Source organism: Durio zibethinus, chromosome 21 (genome assembly GCF_047325235.1).
Source record: "Durio zibethinus cultivar Kanyao isolate XHJ-2024 chromosome 21, ASM4732523v1, whole genome shotgun sequence".
Classification (NCBI taxonomy): Eukaryota; Viridiplantae; Streptophyta; class Magnoliopsida; order Malvales; family Malvaceae; genus Durio; species Durio zibethinus.
Window position 1 is genome coordinate 12518312 of NC_143182.1, and position 25737 is coordinate 12544048.

General features: G+C 32.9%; 2 protein-coding genes across 7 annotated transcripts; both read right to left on the minus strand.

Annotated features, from left to right (window-relative positions):
* Positions 1 to 256: 256 nt before the first annotated feature.
* On the minus strand, positions 257 to 11567 carry LOC111305659 (protein PAT1 homolog 1-like). Of its 2 annotated transcripts, none has more exons than XM_089750325.1 (5): positions 11096 to 11567; positions 10548 to 10696; positions 9450 to 9506; positions 4922 to 4994; positions 257 to 2988 (listed from the first exon to the last, which is right to left on the minus strand). In XM_089750325.1, exons 1-5 carry the CDS (start codon positions 11145 to 11147, stop codon positions 929 to 931), a joined length of 2391 nt encoding a protein of 796 aa, XP_089606451.1. In that variant the 5' UTR covers positions 11148 to 11567; the 3' UTR covers positions 257 to 928. The 2 variants fall into 2 exon arrangements, with proteins under 2 accessions (XP_089606451.1, XP_089606450.1); XM_089750324.1 differs by having other exon boundaries at positions 9450 to 9509; positions 11096 to 11534.
* Positions 11568 to 12940: 1373 nt separating this feature from the next.
* Positions 12941 to 25256, minus strand: LOC111305660 (uncharacterized). Of its 5 annotated transcripts, none has more exons than XM_089750331.1 (19): positions 25018 to 25256; positions 23842 to 23914; positions 22800 to 22843; positions 22451 to 22493; positions 22119 to 22343; positions 21873 to 21989; positions 20913 to 20984; positions 18900 to 18944; positions 18690 to 18769; positions 18349 to 18413; positions 18199 to 18265; positions 16799 to 16912; positions 16324 to 16397; positions 14552 to 14649; positions 14387 to 14446; positions 14230 to 14298; positions 14055 to 14108; positions 13523 to 13623; positions 12941 to 13174 (listed from the first exon to the last, which is right to left on the minus strand). In XM_089750331.1, exons 1-18 carry the CDS (start codon positions 25119 to 25121, stop codon positions 13567 to 13569), a joined length of 1461 nt encoding a protein of 486 aa, XP_089606457.1. In that variant the 5' UTR covers positions 25122 to 25256; the 3' UTR covers positions 12941 to 13174; positions 13523 to 13566. The 5 variants fall into 5 exon arrangements, with proteins under 5 accessions (XP_089606457.1, XP_022759110.2, XP_089606454.1 ...); XM_022903375.2 differs by having other exon boundaries at positions 22134 to 22343; positions 25018 to 25243; XM_089750328.1 differs by lacking the exons at positions 22451 to 22493; positions 25018 to 25256 and having other exon boundaries at positions 23842 to 23936.
* Between the last annotated feature and the right edge of the window lie 481 nt (positions 25257 to 25737).

A 25737-nucleotide genomic window follows, 5' to 3' on the forward strand; every position in this document is an offset into this window, starting at 1 on the left:
GCCTTGACATGAGCATCAACCAAGTCAGTAACATTTATATATGCAAGTTAGGTTTGATACGACCACAAATTTTCTCCTTGCTTTCGCACGTTCACGTTCAGGCCATGGCTTGATCAGTTCGATTTAGATTGCCAAAGGTTTTTAATGTTTGGCTCTTCTACTTACTCCTAACACGCGTAAGAGAGTGGGAAAAAAAAAAACATTTTGGATACCGATAAGTACCTAAAAGAAATCATACAATCTTGAATAAAAAATCTAATAAAGGATGGTAGCATCCAAGTCTGATTATATAAAGATGTCTTGGGACTTCTTTCAATTATTACAGGATTCTGATTGCTCGGTCAGACAAGCCCCCTTGAATAACTCGTTAGTTTTCAACAAATTGAACCAAAAAAAAAAAAAACACCGACACCCACTTCGACAGCATCAGACTCGTTACCTCAGAACTAGAGTAATTTCAACAGTATAAAAAAGGAGTTTCCAAAGGTTCTGTAAAAGACCAGCACCTGTACATTCTAAGTTCTAACCCACTACGCTTCCACTTGTATTGGAGTCCCAAAACCAGAGCAACAAAATAAAGCTCCCCAGAAGCTGAACTTTAACTTCCAGTCACCAACTCCCATGATAATATTACATTCATGCGTTACTATAAGTTCCATCAACTACCCAATCTTTAGGATTCCTTCTCTCCGAGTTTTTTTTTTTTTTTTTTAAACAAAAAGAAATGTAAAAATAAGAGGAGATAAATGGAAGAGGAGGGGAGAGGGGAAGGGGGACAATAACAAGAACCAAAGTATACGGCACATAATGCTGGCCCCTCAAAACCAGTCCTAACAGTTAAAATACACACTCCTTGTTTCTTTTCCTCCCATTCCACATTCTATCAAGTGCAGTGTTCAAGACATTCACACACTACCCTTGTCCTTTATTAACCCCTCACAGATTCAGAGTTTATTTGGCTACTACTGCCAGCAGGCGAATTGGATCCATTCATGGGCATAGAACGCTGAGAAAAGTCCATCAAAAGCTTTCTCTGGGCTTCATTTGTGTGAGGAAGACTAGCACGTAGAAGTTCACAAGGCATTTCACGCCTTATAGCTTCTGAACCTATTACTTCTGTGGTTGGCGGAGACTCGTTATGTATTGAATGCATTATAGTCTCATATTTACTCACACAATACTTGGTAAGAAGTGCGAAAAATTCATCAAATGATGCCCTCCACAAAGCATAATTAGGCATGCTGCAATTTCCAGATGGATGACTTAAAAGTTGAGTGGCCCTTTCAAGAACTGATTTTAAAATAACCGAAGCACCATCCCCAGCAGGGCTTCCAAGGGGCCTAAGTGGTGGCTGCTCTGAAGAACAAACAACTGCAACAAGGCAAGCACTAAGAGCACGAAGATCCATGCCATTAACACACATAGAAACAGTCTTTGCAAGATTAGTAGTTGTCTCGGCTGCTTCCAGATCAGAAGAAAGACCACCAAACAAGAATCTCAAGTGATGGAAAATGGCCATGCATACTATTCGAGTAAGCTCACTTCCAGGGATGAGAAGCTGAAGGAATCTGGTTAGTAGCTTACGGCCCTTTGCAAGAGAGACTAATCTTAGGAACACAATGTCATCTTTGGGAGCACAGCTAACTGCATGCCCACCTTTGCTAAGTGGATCAACAAGCTGAAGTGATGCCGCCAAACCTTCAAGCAGGATCTGCCGCCTCCGTCTGAGCTGAGCCCCACCATCTTGGGGTTGACCAAATTGTATGAGACGGTCAATATCATCTACATCAAGAAGAAGACAGAGACCATCTTCAATGGTGATTCTAGCTGCAAGCATAGGTTCCTGTTCCAGAGGCCTCTCAGTGTTCTGTTCAGAACCTCCATCACCAGAACCCAAGGGAGGATCAACTTCAAGCAGAGGACGAGGTCTACGGACCTTCCCAAGTGCATCAACATGGAGATGCAAATGCTGCTCTCCGCTGTTACGGGATCGAGAATGTAATTCCTTCATGTGAGATGGGCAAAAATGATGTTTAGCCCTGGATCCAGAAGATCTTTTGGCAAGACAAGCTTGGTGGTAATAATCATCTACATAAGGATCATTATTATGCGTTGCAGCATGCTGCATCTTAAGAATACTCTCTATCTCTTCAGCAGTCATATACTTGGATCTGAATTGCACCAACCCACTCTCACTTTTTTGGCTACCAGTATCAGAGCTTTGCTGAGAAAAACGTATGCTCTGCCGGTTTCTTTGTGATGATCTAGTTCGTTGATCCCTAAGATCAGTCAGTCCAAGCATCATTTTATGTGATGAAGGATGGGAATTATACAGCTGAGATTGCAATGCAGCAAAATGTGCCAAAGATGGCTGAACTGAATGGTGCAGTCTCTGCTGTTGCAACTGTTGTCTTGGTGACATTAACTGAGGGGACATTAGGCCATTTTGATGAGGTATTTGCTGTTGCAACATACTATGCAAAAGTCCAGCATGATCTCCATGTAATAGAGCAGAGTGGTTAACCCAGTGATTTTGCGACCTGCTACTAAAAGATAGGCCAGGAGATGTTAACTGGGACATATTAGCACCATAATGCAATCCATGAGACAGACCAGCCAAATGAAGACTGGAGTTAGACATTGGAGAGAGGCTTGCTGCAGAGAAGGGTGGCTGAGATCCACAAGTAAGAGCAGGAATTTTTAGGTGGCCAGGTGAAGACTGTTGGCATTTGCTACCAGGAGGAGGGAAAGATGTGAAGGTTGATTTGGGTCCAATAACTGGTTCACTTGAGAAGTGATGTGGCTGTGGTTGCTGCTGGGGATATGAGGAAGCTCTATACAAAGGCTTTGATTCTGAACTATGAGCAGAAGAAGGTTGTGGCTGTGAGGACCATCTCTTGACTTCTTGAGAATCTTCTGCATCAAATGAGTGCTGATCCATCCAGTTTACATACTCCCCATCTTGAGCCCAGTCAGTAGCAGATGAGCCTGAAAAGAATTGTTCACAACATGAAACATAAGCAAATAAAATATGAAAGTTATCAACCATCGTGGAAAGAATAAAATCGTACATTACTCAACAAGGAATTTCTAATTAACAATTCATACATTTTACGCAAATAAAAAACTCTATCAGGTAATCTTAAAAGATGAGAAATTTTAGGTTAAATAAAAGGAAGCTGAATAAGAGCAATTGCAATATCACAGTCAAGTTTATCCTTTTAGATAACCAACTTTACATAGAAATAATAAAGAAATGTAAAAAATAAAAAAAAAATCCAACATTCACATAATTCACCATAAAATCATGTTAGGACTAGAACAAAAGCTTGCACACACATTGGAAAAATATAAAGGCAATAAGCTTGAATGGGCTTGAAAAAGAAAATGCAGAAGAAAGTAAATTCAACTATATGTCAAGCATGTCCATGTAGGAAAAACAGAGAGACCAACGTCACCTGGAAGCGAGGGCATTATCAATCTAAAAATGAAATATTAATTATAAGACAGGACTCTTGACAACTTCCATTCAATCTAAAAATCTAACTTCATATTTAAATATCTAATTCCAGTGAGATTACCTCATTAATGTTGAAAAAATAGAAAAATACAAATTTGTCTTCTTTTTCTCATCCATAATGATGAATGAAAATTTTATGCATGTGTGTGTATGTATGTATGTATATAAACACAGTAAGTTTCGCGTAGATCATAACAAAGGAGACAATATGTAAAATAAATGAAAGGCAAGAATTAAACATGATATTATTTGTGCACATACGAGTTTCATAACTCCATTAGAACAAATGATAAAGCCCCATAAGAAGAAACTTTGATACTTTAATATTTGTAATTTTAGCACAATTAGTTTAGTATCTTACTCTAAATTCTGTCTATTTTCCATGTATAGAGGCAGAATCACAATTTCTGCAAGGATCGGCTTTTTTGGGTAGTTACATTTATTTTCTTGAAGCCTAAGTTTGCCGAGTTAGTTTCTTATAGGCAAATTAATTCCAGTAGGTTTGGGAGTAGTCTAGAAGCCATTAAAAATATGGAAACATCTACGTTATCTTAATCCAGTATGCTTTCTGCTAATCAAATTATGTGTGCTTATCTCTCTTTTGCAAATAAAATTATGTCAAACCCTAATCAAGTCCTAAACCTTCACCTTAATCCATAAAGCACCACAAACCCTAGGTAGGCAGACTTGCCCCCAATTATCCTACAAGCCTACAATCAAATTTTTTATCCTTTCACTACCATAATTTAGTAACATAAACTAAATTCAGAATTTCTTCTATATAAACTAGATTAACAAAAAATTTTTACAGTGCTAATTAATAAATACCAATTTTCTTTCCATCAAAATCATCATCATCACTGAAAAAAACACGATCAACAAGTCCTTTTTTTTTTAAGTGGTCATAAATTAACTCACATTGGTTATTTTGGGTACTAGGTTTCCTAAATATAAAAGAGACCCCTCCATGTTTCAAAGAAGAGTCATCAACAAATAACAAATCTTAAATCTATCTCTAAAAAATAATAATAAAAAAAAACACTATGTATGAAGTGTGGCATGGTTGTTCCAGGGAGAGCGGTAAGGGGTGCTTGATCCAGGGATTTTCAAGCAAAAAAGTGGAATAAAAATTTTATTGATAAAAATTTTATTGTTTTTCAAATATCAACCGAATCTACTTTCTACTCACTTTCCCTAAAAAGAGAACAAAAAAAAAAGTATTTATGAAAGGTGGAATTGCTGTTCCAGGGTGAGGGGTGCTTGATCCAGAGATTTACAAGCAAAAATGTGGAATAAAAATTTTCTTGTTTTTCAAATATCAACCAATATTACTTTGTTCATTCATCAATACTGCTTATAACTGCAATATAAAGGCACAAAATATGGCATAATTCTACTCACTTTCCCTTGAAAAAGATCCAGATCTATCACCAATAACTCCTGGATTTCTTGGTCCTGTGACAACCCTATTCAACTGCAGAAGAAAGAGAAATATATTAAAATCCAATCAACATAAAAGAACAACAAAAATAAAACAGCAACAGTAGCAAGAGAACAACAGAAAGCAAAAAAATATGTGCCTCTGGAGAATTACATAATTACATGCATGCTAAGATATTCAATCTGCCAACACGGGGCAAAAAATGGTCTTCGAAAAAGTCTTTAGGAAAAAAGAAAAATAAAAATGGAAAGGTCATCTTATCGAAAACAGTAATTCAAACTCCCTTCTCTCCCATTTTACACTAGTTCATATAAGGTAAAAAGAGGTCTATCTTAACCCAAAATTGTTGCGGAGATGAAGGAATCATTTACTCTAAAGCAGTCATAGGAACAGATCTAGCAGAGACGAGGTGAGACTAAAAAAATTCAGATAATCTGGCTATAAGCCATGATAGTAAAGGCTTGTACTCTTACCCAATCAGTGCTTCCAATTACACCCTCATTTTTCCTCTCCACACCCCCTCTTTTTTTTTTTTCAAAATTATCTTTAAATGAAATTACTTAATTACCCTTTTTCATTTCGGTTTTAAATCTCCAGATGTGCATGTGTAGTAAATTTTATAACTTACCAGATATAAAAATCTGGTAAGTTTTACAATTTATGAGATATGCATATCCGGTAAGTTTTATACTTTACCGGATTTTCATAAATTATAGGATGATTTACAAATTGATAGACAAAAATTATAACTAATAGAAAGAGCATCTGATTATAGCATTTGGGTCTTTGGATTTCTCCTTGATTTCCATGATCTGAGACAGAATCTTTTAAAAGTTTCTGAATTTGCAACCGAATGCTTAAAAGTGGGAAGGGGTTTGAGAAAGAGTAATTAAGTAATTTTACTTAGAAATAATTTTGAAAAAAAAGATGTGAAGAGAAAAAATGGGGTGCAAATAGATGCTCTCATCTCTTTATCATTCTTATTTCAAAAATAAAATAAAATTTTCATCATTTTTATTTGAAATTTTAGACGTATTAAATAACTACTCTTATAATGGGATAGATAAAGATGAAATATGAAGTGCAAAAAAAAAATAAAAATGGGAAGGTATTTGAGAAAGGGCAATTAAATAATATTACTTAGAAATAATTTTGAAAAAAAAAACAAAAAGAAGGTGTGAAGAGAAAAAAATGTGAGTGCAAATAGAAGCTCTCATCTCTTTATCATTCTTATTTCACAAATAAAATAAAATTTTCATTATTTTTATTTAAAATTTTAGATGCATTAAAGAACTAATGGGACAGATAAAGACAAAATATGAAGTGCATTTATCAAGTATTTTCCCGTCATAAACTAGAAACAAGCTGAAAATACTTAGCAAGAACTAGATCTATCATTTAGCAGCTTTTAAGGTAGATGTCCCTTTATCTGAAGGCCAAATAACGATCTCGTTGTTCTGATGATTATCAATGGCTTTTGTGAGAATCTGATCCAGCCCAGAGAAAGAAAAAAATTTGATGAGGAAGAATAAGGCTACCTTCCTCACTTAAGCCTTAACCCTAAGCTTTTAACCTAGACATAACCTGCCCAATCCGACCAACCACAGTTCTAAGTAAAACCCAAAAGAAGTCTCCAACAAGTGAAAATGGTGATCAACAACAAAAATATAAAGACCAGTCTATGGATTAGAAACATCTATAAAACTAATTGATCACCACAGGGCATGACCATTGTTGAAACCTAGGGGCAACACCTTAATAAGACTTGACAAGAATACACGCATGTCTCACTGGTCTCGACTCAATTAATCCTAGGGCCTGCCTCTATTCAAGAGACCAAAGATGGCTCTATCCAAACTTAACTAGTTCACCCACAGCCACTAGTCTGTACATAACTAAGAATCTTTTCGATGTCAAACAGACCTCCCCCAAAGATAAATTTGTTGAGCTAATTTCCCCTAATTTACAACCACCTTCATTAAAAGACCCATTGCTCTAGCTAATTGTCCACTGCAATGTCATTATTATGTTACATGTAGCTTTGCCTAAAGATACTGGTTGAGGTAGATTCTTATTTTAATCAATCAAACCTCTTTCAAATTATACAAGCTTTTTTCAAAGCGTGTGGCTTTATGGATATAGATGATGAAATGTAATGATTAAAACTGTCATAAGAGACACAATGTTTCAACTCTGTTGCCTAATTTGGAGAATATCACATGTTAATCTCTAAGATACCATCAAGCCATTCCGCAAATTTACTTTACAACAACTACAACTTAGGTGACTGATTCAATTAATTACGTCAAACCATGCACAGGAGCACAACCTTGATTATTCCTAAAACACAACTAATTGGACAGCATCTTGATATATGCAGCGTTTATCAATTAAGATGAATGCCAAAAAACAAATAATAAAATGCTAATTTATTTTTTGAAGAACAAAAGATCTCTTTGACAAGCTCCTGTTTACCTTAGATTGGATATATTTGTAGAAAATTTTCACAACATCCAAATTTCCTTACCTTCTTGATTGGATTTTTTCCCCTAGTTCACCATGTTGTCTAACAAGTACCATTGTTGGACTAGGTTTCACTTTAGGCCTTGCTTGAGTTGGGCATTTTTAGTTTTGTATCTTTCTTGTTCCTACTCATTTGACAAAGACCAATAGGTTCTCTTGAGCCGGCCATCCTTGACTTTGAGCCTCCACACCGCCGCCACACACTTTCCTTCTTTTGTCCTCTTTCCCTTCTCTCCATCCGCTATTTCAATATCTTTCCTCAACCTCAACACTGTAACTAGTACCTATAAGCCTCTTATTATAATATTTAATTATTATTTTGCTCTACTTTGCTTGAACTTTGGGTTATTCAACTCTTAGTTTGCCTTCACAACTTCTACTCTTTGTTTTTATCAATCTCTCCCTCACTATCTCATATCACAAGCCACTACTGCAACTTAATTTTTTTAAAATCATTTCTTTAACTTTCTATGTTCTTTCTAGTATATATTGTCTCCTTGTTTTCCATCATATGGTTAAAAAAAAAAACCAAAGTGCTGTAGTTGATGGATTGGGGAATGATGAGGGGCCCATTTTTTCAAAACGAATTTACTAAAATAATAAATAAAAATTGCAATTTTCAGTCAATTTTGTTTTTAATTCACAAAATTACAAACTTAGATCAAGAGCAAAACCTAAGTTAGGTGAATGCAGGCACTAGACTAAGACATCCTTAGCAAGCCCAAAATAAGAATCACATATCCAACGTAAAATCCTCATTAAATATCCTCTAATGCATGATGATCTTAGGCCAATCTACCAATCACACTGCATTTCTAAATTTTGATGCTTTATCCAACACATTAGATGAATTATTCAGTAAACCCCAATCTCCAATCTCTCTAATAGCTTGAAATTTCCTCTACATCAATCGCAATGGTCATAACATGGGTCTAATTACTCCCCATTATTGAGGTCATATATCAGCCCATGCTAAAATACAAGGACATGCAAATGTTAAGCCCCTACTCAAACATTGAAGAACAAGATGATAAGGAAATAGCTTTGTAAAGCATGCTTAGTACCTAGAAGCTCAATTATGAATGCAACATGCAAAGAGATAAAACAGTACCAGTTCATCTTTCTTTGACATTTTTCTAACAAAAGTCATAACTATATGCAAATGTAATTTGTGATGCAAAACAGTCATAGACATAAAAGACGTTAGTTTACTGATTTAATTCCTTTCACAATTAATTCATATATCAAAAAGTCACATTAGTTATGAGATCATGCGTAGGAAAATACATAATTTAATTCCTTTCACATTCAATTCATATATCAAAAAAGTCCCACTAGTTATGAGATCATCAGAATGAAAATACATCAAAGAATCTTCTTGTTTTAGTTTTTTCCTAACACCTGAAACTTGGATTGTGAATGGTAACTCTCACTTGATTAGTTTGAATTATTAACATATCAAAATCAGTCCCATTAGTTATAATTGATAAATGGGAGAAACTACACATCCAACAATCTTCTTTCAGTTTTTTCTAATTTCCAAAACTTTGGGTTATGATTGATAATAATCCAGATCACAAATAATACTTGATTAGTTTTTAATCATCTAGAGTTCACATCATGATAAGTTATTAATCCATTCCTTACACAAAAAAATTCAACATAGATCACAAACTACCCATAATTAGCACTCTTGACCACAAGTCAAGACATAATTTTTAACACAAACTCCTCTACAGAATACAGCACAAAGACAATGTTACATAACTAACTATCCTCAAATATAACAAATATCAATAAAACATGAAAAACAAAAATCCAAATATTTCACAAAAAATCAATTAAATAAAATGGCCAGAAGCAACTTAAGAAACAGGCATATCAAATCTTATAAACAACAATTAGTGAGAAATGTTAACTATTGACATTGATCATACGGCAACATTTATAAATAAATAAACATACCTTTGCAAAAGTACTAGCCAGATCATCCATGTCTGATAAAGATCCTAAACCTACAACCTGCTAATTAAATAGCAGGAAAATTAGAGCTGATATAGTCATATTTCAAAATCTAGAAATACAGAGAGTTGAAAACAAGACTAAGTTAAGCACACAATTGACTACTACATATAGGTGAAGGGACGGGCATCAATATCAATAACCTAAAAAAGTAAGGAAAAATAAAATAAAATCAATATGCATGAGTGCAGAAAACAATGGCATAAATTCCTTCACAACATAAACAAAGTGCAATAGAAAGCTAAATAATAACTGCTTCACCTGACACATAACAATAGAAATATAGGAATCACATGTTCTGTTAAAGCTTTAGTTTATGAGAGCATCTTTCTGCTTTCAGATATCCCTTGTCAACAATTAAAGCAACTATTTCTTTTATCACATTTTACCCTAAATTTCAAATTTGAACATAAAATCATATCGCATTTACGAGGAAATATTAGTAGAATAAATATCAATAGTAAGATGTCTTCATACATCTTAATGTGCTCAAATTGATCACACATTAACAAAAATGAAACTTCAAATAGACAAAGTTACTAATTTTCAAATTGACAACTCCCTTCACTTGGGCAACAAAATTTCGAACACAAGCCAATTGGGGAAGCCTCAAAACCTAATTATTGTTTGACTAACTTGAATAAGTAGCAATTTCAAAATTTCAAACTGACAGGCGTAATCTTCTTTTTAAGCTTTTTAAAACATTAATATCCCAAATGACCGGAACTTTTTATTATTCAGATGAAGTATGCATGAATCAAATTTAAAGCCACCAAGCATACTAAGGCAAGTTCCAATCGCCAGGCGTTAATTTGACATTATGAGACAACTTAGACTACAGTTCAAGTGGCAAATAAGAAATTAAGGCCAACAAACTCCATGACAAATTTTAGGCTCAGAACAAACTCCAATACAAATTACGTTTTAGGGTCATATTATGGAATGAAAAAGTAGCAGTAGCTACAATGCAATGCGGAAGGATCATTGCAAATGAAACTTCAATTCACCGAACAATTCATAATCAAAGGAATGAAATCTAACCTCTCCTCTATCAAACAAATGGTACTCATCATCTTCAGTGGATGCAAACACAGGATCATCCTCTTCACCATCTTCTAGACCCCCCAACTCTTCTTCCACAGCATTTTGACCAAAAAATTCGTACTGGGATGCATCAAAAAGCGCATTATCTGCCAAGACATGTAACTAATTAGCAATTAAACAGTACCATAGAATCCGATCAACCAAAATAACATAGCTTAACAAACCACCAAATCGTAAGAAACAGAGGAAAAAAGGTACAAAAATCTCAACAAGAAAACAAGAAAAAAAAAAAAAAAAAGAAAAACTTTGTTTATTTGAAGGTAAACAAGTAATCAAGCAAAGACAGTAAAGCTAGTGGGTTAACGATTAAGACCCGTTTGGTAGCTGAGAAAATGAAGTAAAGATCCAAACTTTCCAAGGAAATTTATTTCCTTTCGCATCATAAAACAAGCTATTAAGTAAAAAGGGAAAAAAAAAACGAAAAAGAAAATAAGCAAATAAAAGAATTGAAAAGAAAAATGAGCAAAGAAAAAAAAAAAAAGAACCTGAGGAGGTTCGAGAGAAGTTGATGGGAAGTTTGCCATCGGATCTCTCCATATTTACAAAACCAACCTAAAAAGCAAACCCTAGACACAGAGAAGAAGAAGAAGAAGAAGAATAAAAAGAAAGATAGGGTTTGGGTTTTTTTTAATTAAGATGGAGGCATGATGGGGAGAAGGCTGAAGAGTGGCAAGTTTTGTAAATTAAGGGCGATTAGGAGGGTTTTTGTTTAGGTTAAGGAAGGTAGACGAAAGAAAGGAGATCTCTCTCTCAGTTAGAGAGAGAGATGGCGGGGGGGAGGGTAGAGAAACGGGAAGGAAAGAGGGGGGGGGGGGGTTGGTCGTAGTTTTTAAAGAACAAAAAACTAGTTTTGGGGATTTTATTAGTTGTGTGTTTTTGAGTGCACGCCGAGATTAAGGAGAGGCACATGACATGCGATGTGGTGGCTGAGAAAATGACGTTGATGACTGATGATATAGACAGAAACCATTAATAATAATAATAAAAAAAAGCATATTGCAAAAGCAAAGATTCCTCACCCAAAGTTATATTCTTTGTTTCCCTTCGCCAAATTTATAATTACAGAACATTGGACTTCGCAACTGCTAAAGGGTAAGAACATTTTTTGAATTATAAATTAAAATTTTATTTTAAATTTTTATTTTAATTATAATTAATTAATTTTTAAAATTTTTATTCAATTAAGTTTTTATTTAAATTAAAAATTGATATTATTAATTTTTTATTAATTAGAATAAAATTTCTCATGACATAAATTAAGTAATTAAAATTTATTATGTAAGATAATTAATAAAAGTAAATTTTAAATAAAATAATTTTTCTCTCATTTTTTAAGATTTTTTTAAGAGTTAAAAATTGATTGATTAAATTTTATCAGTGATTAAATTCTATCCATTTAAAAATTCAATTTAGTCAAAAATTAAAATAAAAAATTGTTTAATTATAATAAAATTTTAAAATTTTAAATAATTATTCAATTATAATTTAAAGATATTTTTAACCCTTTAACCTAAATTTTTTGTCTAACCATTTTTATTTACGTGATAAAACTCTATTTTTAAAATTTTTTATATTTAGTTTTTATTAATGAATTTTTTTTTTTTTTGGTTTTGTTACTCAAATTTTTTTTAAAGTTGAATTTTATATTAAAATTTTTTAAAAGTTGAATTTTGTATTTTTTTAATGAATTGTTGTTTTTGTTTTTTCGAAAGAAATATTTATTTTTTATTTTTTAATTATTTATTATTTATTTTTTAATTTTTTTATAACATCGTTATTAGTAAACTTATATTGGCATTCGCTTAAATTTAGCTTATGTAAAAATAGAAACACACATTTTCTTTTACAAAAGTCATTAAGATAAAAAAAAAAAGTACAAATATTAAATATATTTTTTAAAAATAATTCTATCAACCAATCAAACTCAATTCAAAACATATATTTTGTTATTTAATAAAATTACATATTTGATTCCTATAAAAAATTATATATTTCATATATAACCCTTCAAAATATTGTTTAATTTTACATTCGAACTTGCTTTTTAATTTGTTTTTCTTTGGAAAGCACAAAACAAGTAACAAAAACTCCAATAAAACAAAACCTTGATTAAAGAACAAATAGTTGATTTGTCCATACCACAAGTTGAAAATAATTGAAGCAAACCCTAAAATCTATCACAAAAGTCCAAAAGAATCAAAGCAACAAAAATACTTATAAAGATAACCTTTACAACTTTGTCCATCTTATTATATATTTCCTCCAACACAACATAATTTCTCTTGCAAAGTTTTGGACATATTCAAACATAATGGAGGCTTTCAGAAAAATTGAACACAACAATAATCGATTTAGAATGCTAGACTTTTAGTTCCATTGATTTGTGACAATGTCGAATGTGAAAAATAAATAAAAAATTTTTGACATCAGCTTTCCCACTTTTTATCATATTTGGTGAGGTATTACACTTAAAACCTGGCTTCTATGCAAGATCAAGCTTTAATCCAAATTAAATTCATTCCAGCTGACTGCTTCCCACCTGCCCTGTTCTTCACTTTTCCCAACTTTTCCAGCAATGACAAAAGCAAAACATCAAACAAAAGAAAATGAATAGTTTGGCCATGCATAAACCATCAATCGTAAACTGTAACCACTAGAAACAACATTTTACTTCTAAACAGAATTTGACGATCGCATAAAACTGTAATTAATCAAAGAAAACTATAATTAATCAAAGAACTGATTACAGAAAATTTGACAGTTTATGTTTTGTCATAATCCAAAATTACAAGAAATCTTGAGCTACCCTCCCGGTTTGGCCTGAAGCATCATTAAAAAAAGAAATAACAAGAAAAAAGGGGGATGGGGGGATCATGTCATATATATAGAAGAATCCAGATGAGAAATAACACCTGAGGGTATGTTGATACAGGGATGCATATCATCTCTTGGCATGCTATGTTGTAGAAGTTCTTTTCTTTCGCATTGTCCAAAATGCAGCATGGTAATGGTTCTGCAAAGAGCATTGTAATAAGAAAGTAAACTTTTAGGACACAACATATTAGCTTCCACAAACTTCTGTATTTAACTGTATAAGTAGCATTATCAAGAAATAGACAGCTGGTACTAGCACAATCTAAGTGCAACATTCAGGTATAATGTTACTTGGTGTCTTTGATTGACACATGATCAACCAGCCAAGCACATGTGAGCATGGGCAAGAAGGAACTGGTGAACTGTTTGATTAAGAACATGAAAGCTTAACGTTTCATTATGAGAAGATTTTGAAATTACACCCCATTTGATGGAGATCTATCAATTGCAATATGCCTTCATATTAATATGGCATCACCATAGGAAGAAGAGCACCATTTCCATTCAAATTTAATTAGATAGAACATGAAGAACAGGCAATTTACCAGAGAACAGGGTTAAAAACCTTACTTGCATCATGGATCGAGGATTTGTAGTATAGGTTGTTTCAATGGTTTGTTCTTTCTGCAGTCATGAATATGTTACAGTATCACTCATAACTGTTCCGAGACATAATTGCCCAAAAATAAGTGGACAAAAATTTTCAAGGGACAAAGAAGAACAAAATGGTGGGTGCAAATGTTACCTCCAACTGAAATCCATAATGTAAAGCAATCTTCTTTACATCTTCCAAACTCAACTCAATTGACATCTCCTAAAAGGAGGAAAAGAGAGAAAAGGGGTAAGGGAGGAAGATAGGTGAGGATAGTGGAACAACAATAATGCCAGCCAATAGAACTTACATCTTCCTGCCCATACATATCTGCAAAGTGATAAAGTAGAGGTCCAAAGTTTATCCAAACCTGCCATCCAACCAACTTTTAAGCCAATCCAGAAGCAATGTGAAAGATAAAATGAACACGACTGAAGGAAACTAAATAAAACCATGTTCAGGATAAGGAACTCACTCCCCCCTCCTTCAAAATTCTTGATATGATTTCAATGTACTCAATGATGTTGTGCGCTGTGTCAATAAAGAAACAAGTCACAACAGCATCCCAGACTCCTGCAGACAGCATAAATACACTCCATAAGGTTTTGCAATCCGGTATACATATATGGTACAGATAATATACATATAGATCAGCATCTCCACGAGTGAGTGGGTATTGCAAGTTAGTACTGTATTTTCAACCTAAACTCGCCATTAGCAATGCAAAAATATGACAAAACATTTTATCCAAGTAAGCAGGCATAAAAAGCCGGTAACCTTGGGCTGACATACCAAGAATATGCACTTTGCTTTAAGCACAAACCTAAATCTGGTTCATGAACTTACTAGCTTCAAAAACAGCATAGTATGATTTTTATCCATTCAGTGATAAGAATATTTATAGTACAGGGGTAGCAATCAGTTCGGTTTTGGTCAAGTTCATTAACTATGTTGCTCCTACTCATTTTTCTTTAAGTACCCATTTCAGACTCATATCTGTCACCTCAAAGTATGTAAGGATATGAGAATATGACCCTTCAAATATAGGGGAAATCTTACGAACAACTGAAAGCACATGAGCAAACACCCCTATCTTCAACATTCACACCAAATTTCAAGAGAACTTGGGGACAATAGAATATGAACCTTCAAATATAGGGGAAATCTTAGGAACAACTGAAAGCACATGCAAACACATACCTATCTCCAAAATTCACACCAAATTTCAAGAGAACCAGGGACAATAGAACAAACTTTACTCAAACACATGCCCATGTCTGAGATTTGCACCTAATTTCAAGCACAAAGGTTCTTGATATTCAATTCATAAACCGAAAAGTAAAAACAACCAATTTGCAAACTAAACCAATCAAAGGCATTTAAAAGTTTGGTTACATAGGATCTTGTAGTCAAATAAAATAGAGATTAAGAAATAGAAGGAACATTCCATAAATGGAGATAACAGCTAACTCTGCACACAAATGCTAAATATATACATGCATTAGCCTTGCAGGTTTACATGCATTAGCCTTACACATTTACATGCATTTCTGTAAATTATGTATGGAGTCAATTCTTAGTGGGTTTACCAAACACCTTTGCTTGTCCATCTTTAGTAGGTTCTACTCCAAGAAACTATGTGGAAAAGATACAAAAAGCCAATATTTACATTGGCTTTGACATCAACTCATGGTGAACGAAAGGATGTAAACCTACTTAGATATAGGATTCTAGTTATAAATATGTTTTACAGGATATTTGAGAGGACTCTCAGAATGTGCAACATTCTTCTAACAACATTGGGATGGAAAAAATTAACATGGACTTTTACACAAATAGATAAGCATATGTTGGAAATTAGGTTCATTAAATCACTATATACACCAGAAAATTTTCCATACTGCAGTCCTGGTGTGGAATGTAGGCAACTCACAATAATCTCCTTCATTCAAGGATTAGTGCTAGCATTAGATGAGTATCAATAAGAAGATAGATTGCAAACCTAAGGGATCATTGTCAGCCACAAAATGGCCTATGTTATCATACCATTTCAATCATTTTTAAAAGCAGTGGTCCTACCATGTCTCAGCCTTAAAGATACGCTTTCTACTATATATATTATTTTATTATTTTAGTTAGCCTAATTAATTAATTAACACCATACAGTACAACAACAATCACAATATGTGCGGAACAAAGGTTGTCGGGAAAAGGAGCTATAGACATAATCAGTCACAGTATTTTTACCAATCTGGCTGGAATCATTATAGACTTCAACAAAATCCCCACCACACATAGAAAAACCTTCAGTAATCCCTGCACTGCCAACAACCAGAAAAGCCAATGGCAACTGAGAAATGAAAGTCAAATAAATATTGCGGAAAAAAAAACCAATTTAATCAACATAAGTTTTATAAGCAGCAATACAAAGATTTGTCCATTAAAGTTTTGTGTAGGCTGATAGATGTAGAAACAATAGACTAAGCCTTTCTACTCATACGCTTGATTATATAGATCATTTTCTGCCACTAGAAGTTTCATAAAGAATAAAAATAAAAATAAATCAACAATTGACCATCATGGCAAAAAGCATCTCCCAAGCATTGGGGTTGAAAAACTAAGCCTCAGAAAGCATATTGCATAACAGGTTCAAGATAAGTAAATAACATAAACATGTAAAAGTTTTATGGGGAAAACACAGAAGCAACCAGTTGCTTAATACCTTGCCGGAAGAATATCCGGTATCAAAACAGGGCGAAGTTGATCATTGTCTGAAAGTGAATTGCAATTGCTGTGGATCCAAGGATATATTGTCCATTGTCCAGTTGTTTGAGTACTGAAAATATGAAATAGAACAAATAAATAATGCAAGGCAGTTTATGCCTCTTGGGAGCATGAAGAGAATTGATGTAGCAGAAACTCCATCTGTACTAGGGGTGTAAATGAGACAGTTGTGCTACTCAAGCTTGAATCGGAAAAAACTTGAACTTGGCTGGTCACTGTTGAGCCAAGTTCAAGTTATCGAGTGAGCCAACTTCAAGTATCTTAATGCCCAGCTTGAGTGGCTCACGAACCTAATTGAGCCTTTCTATTTTTAATATAGATTTTTAATATTTTATTAGTAATTTATGACGTTACCCTCAATTTATATATATCTAAAAACCCTAATACTAGTCTTCAACTTATTTGCTTCCTCTCTCACTCTTGCTATCCCAAGCAGTGCCCCCTTCCTCTCTACCCCGATCCCATCCCAGCAGCCACCCCTTCCTTTCTTGCGTACTGCCTTGAGCCTTCATCAGCAAAATTTCTTCCTCCCTCTCTCAAGTCCTAACCCCTACTAGCCAGCAGCCACCCCTTCCTTTCCCAGCCAGTGGCAGCAGCAGCAAAGCTCCCTCAGCAGCAGCAGCAACCAAGCATCAGCCTGTCATTTAACTTGTTATACCAGTTTGATGTATATACATATTTGTTCAGTAACATATTACATTTAGCAAAGTATCTGTATACTTTTTCACCTTGATTTCAGATTCAAAATCTCTAGCAATATTCACAGGTGAAAGATTTTGTTTCACGTTACCTGCCCACTTAAAAAGCTTACCTTCCTACCCCTTATTCTAAAGGAAAAAATGGATCAGATCTAAAGAATCTCCTCCTAATTGAAATCGACAAATCCCAATTTGATTAATTAGATTTAGTTTTTAAGTATTGTTCTACTGATTAATTAGATTGGGACTTCTTTTTTTTTTTTTGTTTAGAAATTGTAGGATTTGATTATTTGGATTTATTTTGCATATTGTATTGATTGATTAGATAGGGATTTCCAATTTTCTTTTGTTCAGAAATTTTTTGATTCAATTATGTATTTTTTTATACTATTATGATATTATTTTGAAAAGTATTATTATTTATTATATCTTTCGGGCAAGTTCAAATAACTCGATTTTTTATCTCAAGTCAAGCTCGAGCTAAAAAAAAAAAAATTGATCAAGCTCAAGCTCAAGCTGGAGCCTCGAGTTTGGAGCCAAGCTCAAGCTTTGTAGTGTTTCAACTCAGCTCGATTAAACCCCTAATTTGTACATAAAGGTTCTAGTATGCATAAAAGGACTAGTGAGGTAAAGTTCTTACTGATTAAGAATAAAACTTGAACATATCATCATGTAGTATGAAAATTCATTTCCCTGACTCATGAAACCTGTTTTATGAAATGAGAAGTGTTAAACACAATTTGAGTCTCTGTCAAGTCGAAGTGGTATCAGGTGGACATAAAATACATACCAAGGCATGAAATCTCTAGGGCTAGCCGCCCAAGTCCAGCACCAGGAACTAAACAGGCAGGAGGGCTGTTACAACAAAATAAATGGTTTTACTACACTAGTAAAACGGAATACAGTCGTATACCAAATGACAAAGTAATTTTATCATCACAGTCATTAGATTCTTAAACAAGCAGTACTCTCAATAACCACAATATTAATGGTCTGTTACACTCAGAAAACAAAATGCATTTGCATACTAATAATGCTATCATCACAATCATTACATAAGAAAAAAGCAAGAAGTTTTGAAGTGTATGACAGGAATACATCCAAAGTAACAAATTAGAGGAAAAATTGTACCTCTCCTTGGAGCGATTGGGAAATAGGGCATCAAGCTCTTCAAGAATGGGCTTGTAGCACTGATAACGTTCTTTCTCTCCCTGTAATAAAGAAATTTCCACGGATATCAAAAGATCCATGGAAAAAGGAACTTACACAAGCTTGTCCTGAAATCACCCATAATGACTCCAAAACTGAAAATCAATTAAAATAAATAAATAAAAGCAATACCTCTGCTGCCCAATCTCTAATGATATTCCTTATTATACAACGGACCTGAAGCAATAAGAGAATTAGATATGAATTATGAAATTTTTTGTGTAAATACAGCAAGTTTATAGAACATTAAAATGGTAGAAACACGAGTAAAGACATTAGGGATCCAGAAATACCCCAAAAACAGATCATATTTACTAATTTACTACAAAACTTTAGAATATTTCTGTACAATTTATCTTGTTTAGTAACATATGCAACAAGTCCATATAGCCCTAAACAATAAAGAAATTACAGAATTAATAATCTATAATATATATATATATATAAGCATGGATGTGGAGAATCTTTTGAACTAAAAACAGACATATATGTTTATTATATTTTTGAATTGCCATTTTTAATGTTTATTATAAATATTTATAAGATTTATCCAATTCATAAATAAGAACTCTATTTCCATTGAAAGACTTTCTTTTAAATAATTTTATTTGTTAAATAAAAATGAGTTAAAGTTTACATTGATTTTTCTGTTACATTAATGTTAAAAGTAGTACTCTGTATAGCATATGATATATTAATGTACATGGAACAAAAAATGTTAACATCCACTTGACTAATTTGAATTATTTGTACAATATACAACTTTATACTCTATATATATATATATATATATATATATATATATATACATTTTAGAGTTTTAATTTTACATTATCGTTAAAAGTAATAAACTTTATGTTACTCTCAAATATTTCATACATAAGACAAACTTTACATGTTAATATGCATTTAATTAATATTTACAATATATAACTATATATTCAATATATACTACTTCTATCCCATATATTATCCTAGTTTGACTTTTACTGGTCAAACTTTTTCAATTTTGACTTCATTTTATTTTAAATATATTACTAATTAAACTATAAAAAAATATTTTCCAAAAACCTTGGAATGAAGTGGTTTTCAAATATATTCTTATAAAAATTTAGTTTAATAAAATATTTAAAATATCAATGGTCAAAATTAAAAAAGTTTGACTGCAAAAAAGTCAAACCAGACATTATTTATGGCAGAGGGAGTATAATTTAGATACAGATAAAAATATAAGTATTCATGTGCAATCAACATGAAAACAAATATTATTACTTATAAATATGTCAACTAAATCTTAATTCTTCCTACCTGGTGGTTTGCCATCATTGTGAAATTGAAGAAACCAATAAAAGTTTTAAATAAAACAAACTGTGATTCAGACAAAAAAAGCAAGTGCTACGCCACTATCAAAAAGCTAAGGCATTTAAGAGGAAAGCAATCCACTATAATGAACCTAAAGAACTTCCAAACATATGAACTGGCAAATCTAGCATAAAGCATGGCGCTGGAACTCCAAACCAGAACACAACAGGAACCACAATATCATGTAGAATTAACTTTAACCAAACTGCTTTAAGGGGAAAAAAAACTTTTAGCAGCAGTCTACAAAATTTGCTACTTCCAGATGCAATTCCATTGGAAATAGGCAAGTCTCATGCTAAATCATTATGTGAACTCTACAAAAAGCAGCAATCAAAGTTTGACTATAAGAAAAGAAGTACCTTGAAATCAAAGTATTAATGTTCATTCTTCAAAGGTAATTCCTTTCTCCAACAATGACTTAATCACAAACAAATCAGTTTACTGACGAACAAGTTATATCTTTTCCTTACCAACATTATGCGATGTGATTATGACATTCTAAAACCAGACAGATTATACAACTGGTTCTTTCCACTCATAAATTTATCTAGGATTTTCTCAAAATTATTCTCTTCCTGCAGACAACTAAACCTATTTAATCCTAGAAATTCCAAATACAAATTTCTAACTAAGGAAGCAAAGTGCAAGTTAGAATAACTTTATTTTATAAAACCTTATCACAATATTTGAAGAGATAAAACCAATAGATTTACCTGAGGTTGCGCAAAAGTTCTTAAGACTGACAATTCAATTCAAAACTCATCAGCAGCAGCACCAACATACCTTATCAATATCAACCAATGGAACATTCAACTGCAATGATGGACCCAACCAGTCATGTGGAGGTGAAAAAACCTGAATTTAAAACCAGACAGGCAGGGATAGTTAGGATACAATAGCAAACAACAAATAGTTTGTATATCATACTTGCACAAATTAGAGATGCCGATGACAAAGAGAGTGCATGGAAGGCTTGTCTATGAATCTAACATAAAACAAGAACTGGAAGGAAATTAAAAATATCATTTTGTTATTTTCTTTCTCTCCTACAAATACAGCAACATTGCAGTTATACAAAGAAAGTGCATGGAATGCTTGTCTATGACTCTAACAAAAAACAAGAACTGGAAGGAAATTAAAAATCATTTCTTTTCTTTCTCTCCTTCAAATACAGCAGCATGGCGGTTATCTATACATTTTTCAGAAATTACCAACCAACAAATTGGAAAGAATGCAAGAGAGGGAAAGGGCAAAGCATTAGAAAAAGATAGACATCTTTTGATAAGACTCTTCAATGAGGGGCTGTTAGGCAAAGCGTAGAAAAAGGAAAATAAAAAGAAAAAGAAAAGGGAAGTGGGTGGCAAGGGGTGTAGACAGTAAAGCAAAGAAAAGGAAAGTTCACTAGCCCTAAATATCAAAGAAATATGAAATTCAGAAATTTGGGGAAAGAAATCATGGTTTCTTAACGGGAAGGGGGGATTTGAATCCTGCTCTTTGACTAGAGAATCATGCAACAACCAATTGAGACAAACGCCAGGGTGCACAAAGAAATCATGATATATCAGAAGACACTGCCACTATTTTTTTTTTTTGTTACAAACACCACACCTAATTAACTACAAGCTTGTTCATCTTTAAGCACTTCTTTACAAATACAAAACTGAATTTTCATCTAGTCAACATCCTACCTCTCACTTTTCTTGGTGATAGATAAACATTATGAAAAGGAAAAAAAAGTATTACATTCCCATTAGAATCAGTAACATCATTTCCACAGCATTCAGCTATCTCTTCGTTATTTCCCACTTCTCCAGCGCAGCTTCCAGAAATGGGCTCATGTTGATGATCACTTTGCACCTCCTGCACTTATCTACAAAAGTCAAATTTCTATATGAAAAGGAAATAAATTAAGAACCAATCAAATGTTGGAGTATGGATACTTGTTATCCATTAAACAAGTAAATAGAGTTAATTATATGTTGCAAAGACCTCATGAGTAGTCACCTCTGTTGTTGGATTGCTCATTATGCTGCTTCTTTCCTGAGAACAAGTTTGAGCATGGTCGGAACAACACACTCTTCCACTGGTTGATGCAGACTGACAAGAGGAAGCATTTCTCTCCTCAGACTGGCAATGGTCATGATCAAAGTTTTCTAGGTTTGGATCCTCACAATTATCCACATCCTGGCTCATATCTAAAGGAGGTTCAAATGCCTGTCAAACAAATTAATAATTATAGCATTGTATGATATCTTCTTCCAAATTATCTCACCTCTTGAGAGAGTGAATTAGGGGAGAAATAGAAATGTACTATGGTGCACCTGAAGCATGTTAAATATGAAATATGAATTCACAGAAATACACCTGCAGCAATAAATGCAAGAAATTATAATTTGTCAAGATGTCAAAAACAGATTTAATTGGGATACACACCACAACAATTTCCTTTTCCCTGAAAGGTTTAAGCATGAATATAGTCCATGTACTTATACAAATTGTTTAAAAGAAGCAAATTAGTCCTTGTACTTTCAAACAAAGGTTTCATCATTTTGAGCAACCAACCAAAAATAAGTTTCAAGTTAAGATTTACCAACTGTTTCTCAATTAAGGGAGCATAAACTGAAACCGGATTACTAAACCAAAAAAAAAAAAAGCAAATAGAAAAATTACCTTCTCAAACTTTGGAATTTTAAAGGATAGTGAGACAGTAAAGCCTGAAAAGAACATAAACAAATTGAGGACATTAAAAAGCAAGGATAAGAAAAGTAACCATTTAAAAGGAGAAAATTTTGTACAAAAAAAAGGTTGCTTTTCTGCTGAAGATTTTGCAGCATATAAGAATATTTAAATGACAGTATATCTTTAGAGAAGGGCAGTACAATTCCAAGCAATGTTATGTGTAAAGTATGATGAACAAAAGTCAAGAAACCCAATTGGAATACTGAGACAAATAAATAGACACTTATTCTCCATAAGCGTGCCTGGCCATTTTCTCACTCCAATTAAGGAGATTACTCAAACATTTCCTCTTTCTCCTTCTTGATCCCCCCCCCCCCCCCCCTTCTCTTTTCTGACACTTAGCATGGTAGCAAGAATCTTCCCCTTAAACAATGACATCATTCAGGAGAAGTATCCTAATTTTCAGTTTCTCCTGTTGGGTTCAAAAATACCCTTTGCTTTCACCCTTGCAACAGCCAAGTTCCCTTTTCTTCATAGAAATAGGAAGGCACATTTTCATCCTCAAAGCACATAATTGCAAAATTGTCAGTTATGACTAGATAGATTGATATACCAAGTTGTCCCAAGCAATGTTTCAGTTTCTAAACCTTAGCAGCACATTTATTAAATGTTTCCTAATGGAAAATTCACACATCCATCACAGTTGCCTAGATGAGAAGTGCACCAGCTCCCTTCTTAAAACGATTTATTAATGTCAATTTCAATAAAATTTCCTCTTTGGCTTGCTTTAGATTCAAAGATAAGGGCTACATCTTATTAACAATTAAAAAGACCTAATCCCAGTATTGAATGAAGAAAGGTACTATTATTTTATATTCTACTTTTTTCACAAAATATGATGGCTAATCATCATAATGAACACAGTCTTGAGCACATTAGAGTGTTAAAAGATGATACTCAACAGTATACAAATTTCTAGAGATCACTTGCAGCTAAAAATAAATTTAACCATTAGCCAAGCAAGAAAGAGCACCTTGTGAGCAGGTGGAAGTTTCTTAAAAGATCTTTCATATCTTCTGATATCCTCTTCTGCTGCCTCAGGATAACTCCATAAATTTTCCATGCAAGAAAACAAAAAATATCATTGATAAGAGAAAGAGGGTGGCATAGAAAGTTAAAAATTGTCTATTGATAGAGATCATTGATAGTTTATGCAGTCTGAAACCCTCTTTACCATTTAAGGTTATGCCATTCCTTCAATATTCCCTTTAGCTCTTGAAACTAAAGGTAAAAATTTGAAATATAGAACCACAGAATATTTATGGAAAATTAAATGCTCAGTTTTTTTAATAGAAAATTGTATAATTCATTGATTTTTCCTTTAGGACTATTATTTTCTATGCATCAGCAGTGCACAATTTTCTTTACCCTTTAGGACTATTATTTTCTATACATCAGCAGTGCACAACTTTCTTTACTTCTTTATAAAAAGTTTGAATGCGTCTAATATTTTAGTCGAGTTTAACCAAACACATAATTTCTTTTTTTCCTTTTAAAACCTTTTTTTTTTTAAGAAGCAAGAGGCAAATAACAAATAGCAAGTAGCAAAACCGCAAAAGCAACAATCAAAGAGAGGCTAAAAGTATCGGAGTATCATAACCAGAGGCATGTGAAGAATAATCGATGGCAGACCATATCAACTGAGCAACAACAGTAGAATTTGCACATTAAATAACTAGAAATCTATGCTTTGTTAGGTAGGAGGATGGGAAAAAGGAAATATGAAATATTTTTAATCTAACGGTTGAGATTCAAAACAATCTGGTCTATTTTGTAACTCAAACATTAGATTAAAACCTTTTCTTTCCTTCCTACCCACGTGAGTGTAAATGTGCATACCAATGTAATGGAGAACCTGATATTTACAAGAAATATACTTAAAATCACAACAATATCTCAGTCTCACCTTCACTTTCAGCTTTAAGCACCACAAATTCATCTATTCATGGATGCTAATCATTTTCAGTTCAGCCTTCAAATTAAAATTTAATTTTTATTTTATACATTGCAAATTTTTTTCCTAAAAAGATTAAAAATAAAAAATTGAATCTACTCAAATTTGATCGAGGATTCCCGATAGAGAAAACATACAAAAAATATATATAGTAAAAAAAAAGGGAGAAAGAAAAGAGAGAAATGGAAAACGTACTTGAGGTAGGCACTGATAATACGGCGAAGGGATTTGACTTCAAGAGCTTCTTCAAGCTTCCTTTGACGACGTCGTTCTTCGTCTTCTTCAACCTCCCCGGACATTTGATCCTTCTTTCTCTTTCTCACTGATCGCAAATCCGCCCTTTCTGAGCAGAGCCCAAAAGTGTTTACGTATGCGTGCGGATGCGATGTGCCCCAGTCACTTACGACTACTACTGTGCGAAGAACTTTTAGACCTAGATATTTGGTCCTTTTTTATTTTTTTTGTTTTCACTTTCCCCATATAAAGGTTTTTAACATGAGTAAAAAAAAAATACTTTTAACTCTTTTTGGTGAAATATTTTTTTAATTAAAAAATTTTTCACACTACTTCCTAAAGAAAACAATTAAGATTTTCACTATTTTTTTAATAATGAAAAGATATTTTATAACATGCTCATCCTAACTAAAATTATACTCCGTATAGATTTTTTATTCAAAATTATATTTATAAAAGTGATTTTAAATCATATATATTATATTATAATATACATAGTTATTAGATAATTATTATTGATGTGAATATTTATGTAGATAACTTTTTTTCATAAAATAATTTTTAAAACTTTTTATTATTAGAATATATAAGATATTTATTAATTTTAAATTATTTATAAAAAATATATTTTAAAATTTATTAAATTATCTAAAATTTTAAAATTTAATCAAAAACTAATTT